This window comes from Bidens hawaiensis, unplaced genomic scaffold (assembly GCF_021521415.1).
Source record: "Bidens hawaiensis isolate Kalapana, Puna unplaced genomic scaffold, B.hawaiensis_p1.1 tig00014902_1, whole genome shotgun sequence".
NCBI lineage: Eukaryota > Viridiplantae > Streptophyta > Magnoliopsida > Asterales > Asteraceae > Bidens > Bidens hawaiensis.
In genome coordinates this window covers 80820-95010 of record NW_027492320.1, presented here as the reverse complement: position 1 = coordinate 95010, position 14191 = coordinate 80820, and the positions used below count along the sequence as shown (strand labels likewise).

The window sequence follows — 14191 nt, the reverse complement described above, 5'->3', positions numbered from 1 at the left end:
TTTAAAGGCTAGGCTTTACGGGCCAATACGAGTACTTCATGTGTAAATGACCCGATTGTTTAGTTCTACTTGAGATTTGGGCACGTTGACTCATATAAATTTACAAATCATTCAAAATTAATTTCTAAAATTTGGTTTTTTATCGATTTAAATGAAATTTCTGTGCATCTTGTGCGCAAACCAGTTTTGCGCAGATAATATATGTCAACGAAGTGAAACATCGTATTTTTACAACAGATTGCATCATTGTTTAAAGACATGGTTCCTCCACTCCTTCAATTCTCTTTAGGTTCTTTGGACTTTAGGACTCTATTTTGTAACCTTATCTTTTTGTAATAATTACTTAGTTCTTTTCAGTTTTGAACATTTTCATTACTCTTTTGTTTGAATATTTTGCTTAACATTCAATTTAAATAATTTGGAAAACCCAGACTGGAGGGGTAGATTATTCTTAGGTGTTTGGTTTAATATGCCTTTATTAGAGAGAGTTTACTGAAGACCATCTATATTGGGATCTCAAAATCATAGAAGAATCGAAGTGGTAATGGTGTATTGTTGCAAATATTTGATACCAGGGACATGAAAACTATAATATGAGTGTTGTATCAGATTTTAGACTCTTGGATACATGTCTCTTGCTGCATTAATTTAGAATTCGATTGAAGTTTATGATCTAAAGCATGCGTTTTGGGGAAATTTATAGAAATGTTCTTCAAGTTTCATCATTATTTCACTAACATTTGTTTTGATGTTGATTTGTTTAGTGTTAGAAAAACGCAACCTTAATTGCTTTTTGATTATTCTTCTAGAATACCTACTCTTTGGAATTTTTATGAACAAAGGGTAACTTTAGCGGTTGCTTAGTTTTAGGTTAGATCATTAATTGATTTACAGTATTGAGACAACGTGAATGAATGTAGTCGTCGCATTACTTTGTTGATGTTCCCGTTCACCGGACGGGTAAACTACTAGTTAGCAATGGGTGGAATGAAACTTGGAAGGGTGGAATGGGTATTCTAATCCTATAAGTAGATAAGTTAGCAAACTCCAACTTATTGAAAACCATTATTTTGGCTTTGTTGATAAAGAGAAATGGAAAAGGCCTTATGTGTTCCCAAACACTTTGATAACACAACAATGATTTATTCAACAATTATAAGTGATAAGGAGAGGAAAATAAGGAATCACAAACACACCCTTAAACGAGGCAAAGTCAACTTGGTTTTGACTTCTGGGGTTAACATATTTAGTGGAACTAGGCCAGATCTAACTGTACAAATTGCAAAACAATAATTGAAACTTGCTTGCACAACATCATCCATTTAATCTACAATCTCACCACCACAAATCATAACCAATGGCTGAACTCTTGCTTTCTGCTTTCCTGGGTGTGCTCTTTGAGAAGCTGGCCTCTGCTACTGTGAGAAACATTGCTTGGTACAAGGGTATTGATGCTGAAATCAAGAAATGGCAGAGATCGTTAAACCAGATCCAAGATGTGCTTACTGATGCTTCTCAGAAGGAGATAGCCAATCAGTCTGTGAAACGATGGCTCAATGATCTCCAACACCTGGCTTATGACATAGATGACGTGCTCGATGATTTGGCAATCGAAGCTATGCACCGTGAGATCACCCATGACTCACAAGCCATCACCAGCAAGGTAAGCAAGCTAATCCCAAGTTGTTGCACAAATTTCACACGGAGTACTAGGACACATGACAAGTTAGATAATATTACCGCCAAATTACAAGATCTAATAGAGGAGAAAGCTACTCTTGGTTTGAGTGTGAAAGTGGAAACTAGGCCAGAAAATATAAATAGAAGATTACAGACCTCCGTTGTTCACAGCGTCTATTGTTGGGCGACAAGCTGAGAGAGAGGCGTTGGTCCACAATTTATTGGGGGGTGAACCATGTGATCAAAACTTTAGTATTGTTCCTATAGTTGGTATGGGTGGAGTTGGTAAAACTCATCTAGCTAGACATTTGTATCACGATAAGCAAGTTCAGGATCACTTCCAACTCAGGGCATGGGTTTGTGTCTCGGATGAGTTTGATAGCTTTGGTATAAGCCAAGTTATCTATCAATCTGTGACAGAGGTATACAAGGAATTTGCAGATTTAAATCTGCTTCAACTAGATCTTATAAATCACCTACGGGATAAAAGACTTATAATGGTATTAGATGATATATGGAGTGATAGTTACGAGGATTGGGAGACTCTCGTTGGCCCTTTTCATGTATGTGCTCCTGGAAGTAAAATTATCGTGACAACACGAAAGGAACAACTACTCAAGCAGTTGGGTTACGATCATCTAACCAAGCTGCAGAGCCTATCACATGACGATGCTCTCTCGTTATTTGCTCTACATGCACTAGGAGTAAATAATTTTGATTCGCATTTGTCACTCAAATCACATGGCAAAGCTATTGTAAATAAATGTGATGGTTTGCCTTTGGCATTAATATCGATTGGGAGATCTCTAAGGACAAAACACAATGAAGATTCTTGGAGGAAAGTCTTAGAAAGTGAGATATGGAGATCAAAAGATGATGTAATTGTCCCGGCCCTTAGACTAAGCTACCATGACCTTTCCGCGCGTTTAAAGCAATTGTTTGCATATTGCTCCCTGTTCCCCAAGGACTTCCTGTTTGACAAAGAGGAACTAGTTTTGTTATGGATGGCAGAAGGGTTTCTGCACCAATCAACTCCAACCGATACAACAGAAGAACACTTGGGTCATGAATACTTTGATGAGTTGTTCTCAAGGTCGTTTTTCCAGCGTGCGCCTAATAATGAATCATTTTTTGTGATGCATGATCTGATGAATGACTTGGCCACATCAATGGCTAGCGACTTTTTTGCAAGGTTAGACAATGAGACGGAAAAGACTATTAGGAAGGAGATGCTGGAGAAATGTCGCCATATGTCATTTGTTCGTGAGGAGTATGTAACTTACAAGAAGTTTGAACCATTCACAAGAGCCAAAAGTTTGAGGACATTCTTGGCAATGTCTACTGGGGATGTAAGAAGTTCGCAGAGTTTCTACTTATCAAACAAGATTTTGGTTGACTTACTTCCTAAGTTACCATTGCTAAGGGTTTTACGTTTGAGTGATTTCCAAATAAGTGAGGTACCAGAATCTATTGGTACTTTGAGGCACTTAAGATATCTTAATCTATCTCAAACTGGGATAACACATTTACCTAATAATGTTTGCAGCCTCTACAATTTACAAACATTAATCGTTTATGGTTGTCACAGATTAGCTAAGTTGCCGAACAACTTCTCTAAGCTTAAAAACCTTCGGCATTTTGACATATGGGATACACCACTTTTGAATAAGATGCCGTTAGGTATTAGTGAGTTGAAAAGCCTACAAACTCTCTCCAAGATCATTATCGGATGTGAAAGCGGATTGGAAATAATCAAACTTAAAGGCTTAAAGAATCTACGTGGGAAAATTTCCATTGTGGGTTTGGACAAGGTGAAAAATGCAATACATGCACGGGAGGTGAACTTTTCACGAAAGAGGCTTAGTGAGTTTGAGGTTATATGGAGTGATGTGTTAGAGGGCTCTGGAGATGAGATGATACAGAAGGAGGTCCTAAATGAGCTTAAGCCTTGTAATGATAACTTAAAACAACTCAAAGTATTGTTATATGGGGGATTAGAGTTTCCAAATTGGTTTGGGGATCCCTCGTTCGTTCAATTAAAACATGTGTCACTACGTGGTTGTAAAAAATGTACATCTCTACCACCAGTTGGGCAACTACAGTCACTTAAGGAGTTGTTTATCGAAGGACTTGATGGATTGAAATATGTGGGTTTGGAGTTGCTTGGGACAGCTCATGCATTTCCTTCACTTGAAGTTGTAAGTTTTAAAAATATGCATGGCTGGGAGAAATGGTCAACTAATCGTGGAGTTGTGTTTCCATGTCTGCAACAACTTCATATAGAAGATTGTCCTAATTTGGTTGAAGTCTCACTTGAGGCACTACCGTCATTGAATGTTTTAGAAATAAGTGAATGTGTTAATGGTGTGTTGAGAAGTCTAGTTCAAGTAGCTTCATCAGTCACCAGATTGAAAGTAAAATCTATTTCAGGGCTTAATGATGTGGTATGGAGAGGTGTTACAGAGTATCTCGGGGCAGTTGAAGAATTAAGCATCTGCATGTGCAGTGAATTAAAATATTTGTGGGAATCAGAGGCACAAGCAAGTAACGTTCTTGTAAATCTAAAGAACTTGAAAGTGTTGAATTGTGATAATTTGGTGAGTTTAGGCGAGAAAGAGGATACTTATAGAAGCAACCTCCTAACACCTCTTAGGCTATTGAGTGTATCTAACTGCAACAATATGGAGCATTGCAGTTGTCCAGATAGTATTGAGATGTTGCTTATAATTGATTGTACCTCCATTAAAACTATCTCCTTCCCAACAGGAGGGCAGAAGCTCAAGTCACTTGTCATTAGTGATTGCATTAATTTATTGGAAAAGGAGTTAGGAGGACAAAAGATCAACAATAGAAGCAACATGCCAATGCTTGAAAGTGTATGGATAAATGGTTGGCCAAACCTGAAATCAGTCATTGAACTCAATTATTCGGTTCACCTCATCAGATTGAGAATAGAAAATTGTGAAAGCTTGGAATCATTTCCTCACAATGAGTTAGCCAGATTAAATTCATTAAAGAGTCTTGGAATAATAAACTGTCCAAGTATGGATGCTTGTTTTCCTAGTGGGGTTTGGCCTCCCAGATTGCATTCCTTACAAATCGGGAAGTTGAAGAAGCCCATTTCAGAGTGGAGTCCACAGAATTTTCCAACCTCGCTTGTCCAACTATCCTTATACGGTGAAGATGGAGTGAGTAATTGTAGTCAAATTTCTCATCTTCTTCCTTCATCTCTTACTTCCCTTTACATAATTAAATTCAAGAAGCTGGAATCAGTTTCAATAGGACTCCAACACCTCACTGCCCTCCAACGTCTCTATTTTTACAGTTGCCCAAACATGATGCTTCTACCAGAAATGTTGTTGCCTTCACTCTTGTGTCTTGAAATCACCAATTGCCCAAATCTGAAAGAAAGATGCAATAAAGGAGGCCGTTACTGGTCCCTCATCTCCCATATCCCTAGTATCCACATATACCCTTAATCATGAAGTCAATATGAAGGTCTCTCTCCCCCCCCCTGCTTAAACTATATACATTAAAATAACTGATTTAATTTTCTTTTTTCAAAGAAAAAAAATTGTAAGTATGACTCAATATCTGGTTGTTAGCATGTCCTTGCTTTACTAATTTGCTTTTTGTGAATATGATGAGAAAAATGGTGAACTGAGATTGTTTGTACTTTGTAGTATTTAATTTATGTATTCTGTTTTTACAGATGTGACAATGCCAAATAAAATAATACTATTTAGCAAAACCATATATAAGGAATTTTTCATTCTATATAGCAAAATCATATCAAAAGAAATTATTTATTTATTTATTTTATATATTAAAGGAACTTTTTATTTTTTGCGGTGTTAACCGCTCTTTTAACAGCTTTTTGAAGGAACCCGACAACGTACTCAAGCAAGAGTGTTTTGGAAAACAAGTAGAAAATTTGAAAGAATCAATATTTTGATATGATGGATTATGGATCACACAAGAGGAAGGAGACCTGATGAAGGTAACATTCTGTTCACATATGAAAAACTCCAAAAAAAAAGTATATAAATACGGTTACAATTTACTTGAATATTATGTTTTTATGAGTTTCAAAATAATTAATATTTACAATTCACTATTGATTGTGCTTTTTTTAAGATAAAATGGTTGTTGAAATGGAACAATCAACACGGGTCTTAACAAAGAACAAACAAAAAGAGGTATGGAATTGATTTTATACGGAAATGTTCACCTCAAAGCATTTTTTGTTTGGGTGTTAGTTGCTAACATTACACGAATCTAACATGAAATTCACGGATTTGGCTTTCTTATTAACGGGTTCAGATGCTTCACGGGTTGACCCGTTTATTTTACCTTTTTAATATGTAATTTACGCTATCAATTAAATTGTTTGGGTATCTTATGCTAAAATTTAAAACTAAAAAGGCAATTGACATAAGATTATTTAATTAAAATGTAATTATTTTAAGTAGAATTGGTATTTTTTTGTTATAAAAATGTAATTTAAAGTATTAATATGTGAAAGAAAAAGCTTTTGGCTCAAATGAATCAAGTTATAATCAAAAGTGTAGGAAAAATAAGAAATGTGAGAAACCATAATTGATTATTTGTCATGTGTCAATTGGGACCAAAGAGGGAATGACATAAGGTAAATAACTTATATCTTTTTCTCCACACACATGTCAATTCCTTAATCTTTCTATAATGTCCCTTTTCCACATGATCACAATTTTTCTTATAAAAAGGTCACCATAAAAACGAATATTTTTTATCTTTAATATGAGTACATTTGTCGCTATATAAAAAAAAATACGTTTTCTAGTTGCTTGGTTTATCTACTTATCGTTGTACCTTTTGTCATTGTGTCTTTTGTTCGTCATTATGTCTTTATATTTATCGTTGTGTTTCTTTTGAATGGATATATTAACGGTGGTGGTTAATGACAGGTGATGCTAACGGAAGTCAACAATTTGACTTCTGATCTAAGCGCAAAAGTCAAAGGCTCCATGCAGTAAAGTCAACCATCTGGTCAACCTATATACGACAGGGAGTTCTTATAACTGTCAATGAACTGATGAGGAGTTTTCTGCCCAGAGGTCAAAATGGATAAGCATTTGTGTTGATTTGTGTAACAGTCAACTACCTGATGTATAAGAAAAGTTAACGTTCAGTTGATAGGGTGCTGAGGAGAACCATCACAAAAGGTCAACAGTTCATGAAACATTGTATTGGTAGTCAACTATTTGAATTCGGCAGCATTGATATTCATATTTGTGAGTTATGAGCTGAAGTACATGAGCAAAAAATTTTATTATAACATGCATATTATAAAAGATGAGGTGATGTATGCATAGTCAGCATTATTTTGCCCAACTATAACGGAAGTATAAGTACTAGCGTAAGGTTCAAGATTTGATTCTTTAAGCAACTTCAAGACCGTCTTGCAGCCCCTAACAAGCCTGATTTGCAAACCCGCCACTGAAAATATGTTGTATGTGATTAATTGAGAAATTAACCTGTTTTGCTTAAAATAGCGGAATAACTTTTTATGACACTACTGGTATACCTGTTCTTGCAGACCAGTAAACATGGTGTCAAAAGTGGTCGAACAAGGAGATAACTTGCTCATAGTGATATCATGGAAAACCATTCAACGGATGACAATACCACGAAGATGGTTAAAAATTGAAGATGACATTTGTGTCTTATCAAATATCATCCTATGTAAAAATAGAGATTCTTATCAAGTACCATCCTATGTTGCAAATACCATCTTGTAAATTTGTAATGGAAATACGAAGTTATCAACAATTTCAACCAGAATCTATTTTGGTTGGAACATGTTTTGACGTTGACCAAAGTATTATTATTATTTTTTTAAACGACTTGTTTTGATCCCACAAAGTTGGAGGCCTAAGCAAGAAACACTTCTGTTATGCAGTTAACGCAAATTGAAATATTAACTAATTAAAATATTCAAGAAATTTCTGTTGTGGTAGTTAATGTATAAAGAATTATTAATTAACTAAAAGTATTTTAGAATGCTTTTGATGACTATTCAACAATTTTAAACGTTGAAGGAATAAAAGTGAACTTTGAAATCTTTTGTTGTCTGTTGTTCATAGAGGTGGCCCCATTTGAAGAAAAAAGTGCACATCCATTCCCAAAAGTCAAACTAAACATTAAAAAATAAATAATGAAGAATTAGCTGGGTAACTTTTAGAGCGAATATATCATTGTCATCGTAATAAGCAGTTTAATTATTTTTGAGAAAATATAAATTAATAAATAAACTTAAACTTAAAAGGTAATTGGGTGAAGTTAATAATTAAGGACTGGACCATTCACTTTGGAAAATTTGAGTCTAGAGGTTCCCTCAGACGAGTCTCGACGGCCACCAAGATCTTATCTTGCCTACACAAATACCTGACTCATTAGGCCGAACTACTGTTGATTCCTTAACCCACAAGTTCAATTTTCTTGCCTTTTGGGCCAAAAGTGAATAAGCTAAACAACTAAAATTAAATAAATGGATATAAACTTAAACGAGGCAAAGTCAACTTGGTTTTGACTTCTGGGGTTAACATATTTAGTGGAACTAGGCCAGATCTAACTGTACAAATTGCAAAACAATAATTGAAACTTGCTTGCACAACATCATCCATTTAATCTACAATCTCACCACCACAAATCATAACCAATGGCTGAACTCTTGCTTTCTGCTTTCCTGGGTGTGCTCTTTGAGAAGCTGGCCTCTGCTACTGTGAGAAACATTGCTCGGTACAAGGGTATTGATGCTGAAATCAAGAAATGGCAGAGATCGTTAAACCAGATCCAAGATGTGCTTACTGATGCTTCTCAGAAGGAGATAGCCAATCAGTCTGTGAAACGATGGCTCAATGATCTCCAACACCTGGCTTATGACATAGATGACGTGCTCTATGATTTGGCAATCGAAGCTATGCACCGTGAGATCACCCATGACTCACAAGCCATCACCAGCAAGGTAAGAAAGCTAATTCCAATTTGTTGCACAAATTTCTCAATGAGTACTAGGACACATGACAAGTTAGATAATATTACCGCCAAATTAAAAGATCTTATAGAGGATAAAGCTACTCTTGGTTTGAGTGTGAAAGTGGAAACTATGCCAAGAAATAATAATAGAAGATTACAGACCTCCGTTGTTCACGCCTCTATTGTTGGGCGACAAGCTGAGAAAGAGGCGTTGGTCCACAATTTATTGGGGGGTGAACCATGTGATCAAAACTTTAGTATTGTTCCTATAGTTGGTATGGGTGGAGTTGGTAAAACTCATCTAGCTAGACATTTGTATCACGATAAGCAAGTTCAGGATCACTTCCAACTCAGGGCATGGGTTTGTGTCTCGGATGAGTTTGATAGCTTTGGTATAAGCCAAGTTATCTATCAATCTGTGACAGAGGTACACAAGGAATTTGCAGATTTAAATCTGCTTCAACTAGATCTTATAAATCACCTACGGGATAAAAGACTTATAATGGTATTAGATGATATATGGAGTGATAGTTACGAGGATTGGGAGACTCTCATTGGCCCTTTTCATGTATGTGCTCCTGGAAGTAAAATTATCGTGACAACACGAAAGGAACAACTACTCAAGCAGTTGGGTTACGATCATCTAACCAAGCTGCAGAGCCTATCACATGACGATGCTCTCTCGTTATTTGCTCTACATGCACTAGGAGTAAATAATTTTGATTCGCATTTGTCACTCAAACCACATGGCAAAGCTATTGTAAATAAATGTGATGGTTTGCCTTTGGCATTAATATCGATTGGGAGATCTCTAAGGACAAAACACAATGAAGATTCTTGGAGGAAAGTCTTAGAAAGTGAGATATGGAGATCAAAAGATGATGTAATTGTCCCGGCCCTTAGACTAAGCTACCATGACCTTTCCGCACGTTTAAAGCAATTGTTTGCATATTGCTCCCTGTTCCCCAAGGACTTCCTGTTTGACAAAGAGGAACTAGTTTTGTTATGGATGGCAGAAGGGTTTCTGCACCAATCAACTCCAACCGATACAACAGAAGAACACTTGGGTCATGAATACTTTGATGAGTTGTTCTCAAGGTCGTTTTTCCAGCGTGCGCCTAATAATGAATCATTTTTTGTGATGCATGATCTGATGAATGACTTGGCCACGTCTGTTGCAAGTGAGTTTTTTATAAGGTTAGACGTTGACACAAAGAAGAGTACTACAAAGGAAATGATGGAGAAGTATCGTCATATGTCTTTTGTTCGTGAGAAATATGTAGCTTACGAGAAGTTCAAGGGATTCACACGAGCCAAAAGTTTGAGGACATTCTTGACAACATGTGTTGGGGAAGCAGAAAGTCGATCATTTTTCCACTTATCGAATAAGATTCTCGTTGGCTTGCTTAGTGAATTAACATTGTTAAGGGTTCTCTGTTTAAGTGGGTTTTGTATAAATGAGGTACCGGAGTCCATTGGTACATTAAGACACTTGAGATATCTTAATCTATCTCGAACGGAAATCACACATCTACCCAAAAATGTTTGCAATCTCTACAATTTAGAGATGTTGATTTTATATGGTTGTAGGAGTTTAGTTGAGTTGCCGAATAACTTCTTCACGCTTAAAAACTTGCGACATCTTGACATTAGGGATACTCCGCTTTTGGATCGGATGCCGTTAGGGATCAGTGAGTTGAGAGGCCTACAAACTCTCTCGAAAATTGTTACCGAAGGTGAAAGTGGATTTGAAATAGCCAAATTAAAAGAATTCAAAAATCTATGTGGGAAAATGACCATTGTAGGTTTGGACAAAGTTCAAAACGCAATCCATGCACGCGAGGTCAACTTCTCACAAAAGAGGCTTACCGAGTTAGAGCTTGTATGGAGTAATGAGCCATGTGATTCAAAAGATGAAGTTCTAGAAAAGGAGGTCCTAAATGAGTTGAAACCTTGTAATGATAAATTAACACAACTCAAAATTAGGTCATATGGGGGATTAGAGTTTCCAAATTGGGTTGGGGATCCCTCATTTCTTCACTTGAAGCATGTTTCAATAAGTGATTGTAAAAGATGTACAACCATACCGCCACTTGGGCAGCTACCGTCACTCAAGGAGTTGTTTATTAAAGGCTTGCACGGGGTGGAAGTTGTGGGTTTGGAGTTATTTGGGACTGGTTGTGTATTTCCTTCCCTTGAAATTATAACTTTTAGAAGTATGCATGGGTGGAAGAAATGGTCAATGAATGGTGGCGTTATGTTTCCATGCCTTAAACAGCTTCTTATAAGAGATTGCCCTAACTTAATTGAAGTCACACTTGAAGCAATGCCTTCATTGAATGTTCTTGACATACATTATTGTCCTAATCTGGTTAAAGTCTTAATTGGAGCACTTCCTTCATTGAATGTTCTAAAAATAGTTACATGTCATAATGGTGTGCTGAGAAGGTTGGTTCAAGTAGCTTCAGTAGTCACCAAGTTAGATGTTCATGGTATTTCAGGGCTTAATGATGTGGCGTGGAGATGTGTTATAGAGTATCTTGGTGCAATTGAAGAATTAAGCATCAAGTATTGTAATGAATTAAGATACTTATGGGAGTCAGAAGCATTTGCGAGTAAGATTCTTGTGAAGTTAAGAAAATTGGAAGTGGTTGGTTGTGATAATTTGGTAAGTTTAGGAGAGAAAGAGGAGGAAGGTGATCGTAGGAACAATCTCCTGACATCTCTTAGGATGTTGGAAGTATATAAATGCAAGAATATGGAGCGTTGCACTTCTCCAAATAGCATTGAGACATTGAGCGTAAGGTCTTGTAGTTCAACTACAGCTATCTCTTTACCAACCGGAGGGCAAAAACTCAAGTCACTTGACATTATAAAGTGTGAGAAACTATTGGAGAGGGAATGGGGAGGGCAAAAGATCAACAACAATAGAAGCATTATGCCAGCGCTTGAACAAGTTAAGATAACTGGTTGGGCAAATCTGAAATCAATAACTGAACTGAATTACTTGGTTCACCTCACGACACTGATCATATTAGACTGTGAAAGTCTAGAGTCATTTCCTGATAATGAGTTGCCCAGTTTGAACTCATTAAAGGATCTATCAATAATAAACTGTCCAAGCATCGATGCTTCTTTTCCGCGTGGGTTTTGGCCTCCCAAATTGGGTTACTTAAAAATAGGAAAGTTAAAGAAGCCCATCTCAGAATGGGGTCTACAGAATTTTCCAACCTCACTTGTCCATCTAGATTTATATGGTGACAATGGAGCAAGTAGTTGTAGTCAGTTTTCTCATCTTCTTCCTTCATCTCTTACTTTCTTAGAAATAAATGAATTTGAGAAACTGGAATCATTTTCAATGGGACTCCAACACCTCCAACATCTCATTTTTCACAAGTGCCCCAATCTGAAGAAGTTGTCGCATCCAGAGCACCTCACATCCCTCCAACATTTATGTATCTGGCATTGCCCAAACATGATGGATCTACCAGAAGTGTTGTTGCCTTCACTTTTGAGTTTAATTATCTGGGGTAATTGCCCAAATCTAAAAGAAAGATGCAGTAAAACAGGTTGTTACCGGCCCCTCATTTCCCATATCCCTTGTATCGACATAGGAAAGCACCTCAATCATGGAGTTATATGAAGGTCTGTCTCTTTAATGTTTTAGAATTAATTAACTGAATTGTTTGGATTTTTGAACAAACTCTTTTGATGGAATATATTTAACAAAAATATAGTTAAAGGAGATACTTTGGTACTGTAGTTGGTTTCAAATTATGTCTTAATAATCAGTAGGGTCAATACCTTTGGTTTAACATCCAGTTCTTTCTCTTCTTTTATTTGTTAAATTGAGTTTTTAACTTATTAGTTTTTAATAGTTTATTTTAATGACTTTTTTTTAATATGAACGAATTACTGAATCACAATTTAGTCATGTACATCTTGTGACTCGCAATTTCAGTGTTCCAAAAATATGTATATTTACACATGAATCATTGAATTACAGTTGTACCTATAATGACAATGCTAGTTAATATTTTGTTTTGTAAGTTGATCTGAGTACACTGACCATTATTATATCCATGGCTGTGCAGACTCAATTGCTATTGGAAATATTCATGTGACTTTTGTGGATACTACTAGTGATTTGTGCACCATTGGAATGATTTCAACCTTCAAATACAAAAGATGAGTCGACTCGGATCTTATTTGTTGCAATGGGTCAAAGGGTAAAACATTAAAATGTTTCCTGGTTACCAACTAATTAAAGAGTGTAAAAAGGCATGTAGGTGATATTGCTACAAATATGTACAATATTAAAATGATCTGGTGTAATATTTTAAATTAACATATAGTTATATGTGTATTAGTGTATAAATGGAAGAGCAAATCAGAAATTAGCCAAGAAAAGTGTCTTTACTTTTTATCATACTTGCCTCTAATTAACGGATTACATTAAATTTTGTGATTTTAAATTACTACTGCTCTTGTTATGAGACGTATCTGAAATTTGATACACAGGTCTGATGCAGAATTCTGAATTAGATGTAATGCTATCAAGTTCCATTAATTTCGTAAGCAAAAAATACAGAACAGATTGAACAGGGAGGAGAAGAAGCTGAGAAGTTGTAAAATAATGGCAAATGAGGAATTACATGCCTCTTTCTCCTTATCATAATTTTGTATCTTTAATATACTTCAACTTTTTATGAAACAAATTACATAAATAAAACTTATATTTTTATACTGTAATTTGATACCGGTTTTGATTACTTAGGAAGTTATCTTGTTTTTTTTTCTTTATTGTTGTTGCATAGAATTTGATTACCTTTATTTCTCTTTTTTTAATAGGCAGAATTTGATTACTTATGGCAGTATTTTTGCACATTTTAGTTTCAGGAAAAGCAAAAATCTCACTGGTAGTGGTATAGAAACCAAAGATGTAGTGCAAGAACCCAAAAACAGTGACACCAATACCGTGAGTTTTCTAGCCAATCAGATATGACTAACAAAGAAGTAGATGAATTTGCGCCTCTTTACTACACGTAGCCGAAAACAAAAATGATAACAAAATGTATACATTTTTGACAAAATTGTCATCCTCAACTTAAAAATAATAATTTGATTAATTAGTTACTCCCATAAAAAGAACTATATACAAAAAGGTCATCCTTAACTAAATAATATCAGTTTGATTAGTTACTCCAAGCATACCCTTTAACCCATTTCGTACAAGAATACCCGTGTATTACACGGGTTTTAAAACTAATAGTATAAATAAAAAAAGGTTAAGATTTTAATAGAAAATAAAAGAGTCAATTATTTGTGAGGATTTATTTATTAAGAAGGGGAAAAGGGCACCCATCACTTGAACCCCCCACATCACAAGCTACCATCTCAATTTATCCAATTCTATCACTTGATCAGTGTATCATTTGCAACACCCATCACTTTAACCGTTCTATCACTTAAGTTTTTTTAAAATTTAATTAAG

At 35.7% G+C, this 14191-nt stretch overlaps 1 protein-coding gene and 1 pseudogene across 2 annotated transcripts; both read left to right on the top strand.

Moving 5' to 3' along the window:
- The first annotated feature begins 1313 nt into the window (after positions 1-1313).
- On the top strand, positions 1314-5519 carry LOC143548059 (putative disease resistance RPP13-like protein 1; annotated as a pseudogene). The gene is made up of 2 exons (XR_013137879.1): positions 1314-4868; positions 5006-5519. The product of XR_013137879.1 is annotated as a putative disease resistance RPP13-like protein 1 (transcript).
- A 2605-nt stretch (positions 5520-8124) lies between these two features.
- Positions 8125-12467, top strand: LOC143548058 (putative disease resistance RPP13-like protein 1). Its single transcript, XM_077039327.1, has one exon. It carries the CDS (start codon positions 8381-8383, stop codon positions 12338-12340), a length of 3960 nt encoding a protein of 1319 aa, XP_076895442.1. The 5' UTR covers positions 8125-8380; the 3' UTR covers positions 12341-12467.
- Positions 12468-14191: the final 1724 nt, after the last annotated feature.

Excerpts from the sequence above, each read along its gene's own strand:
- LOC143548058 (XM_077039327.1), top strand. The coding sequence starts at position 8,381 with ATGGCTGAACTCTTGCTTTCTGCTTTCCTGGGTGTGCTCTTTGAGAAG.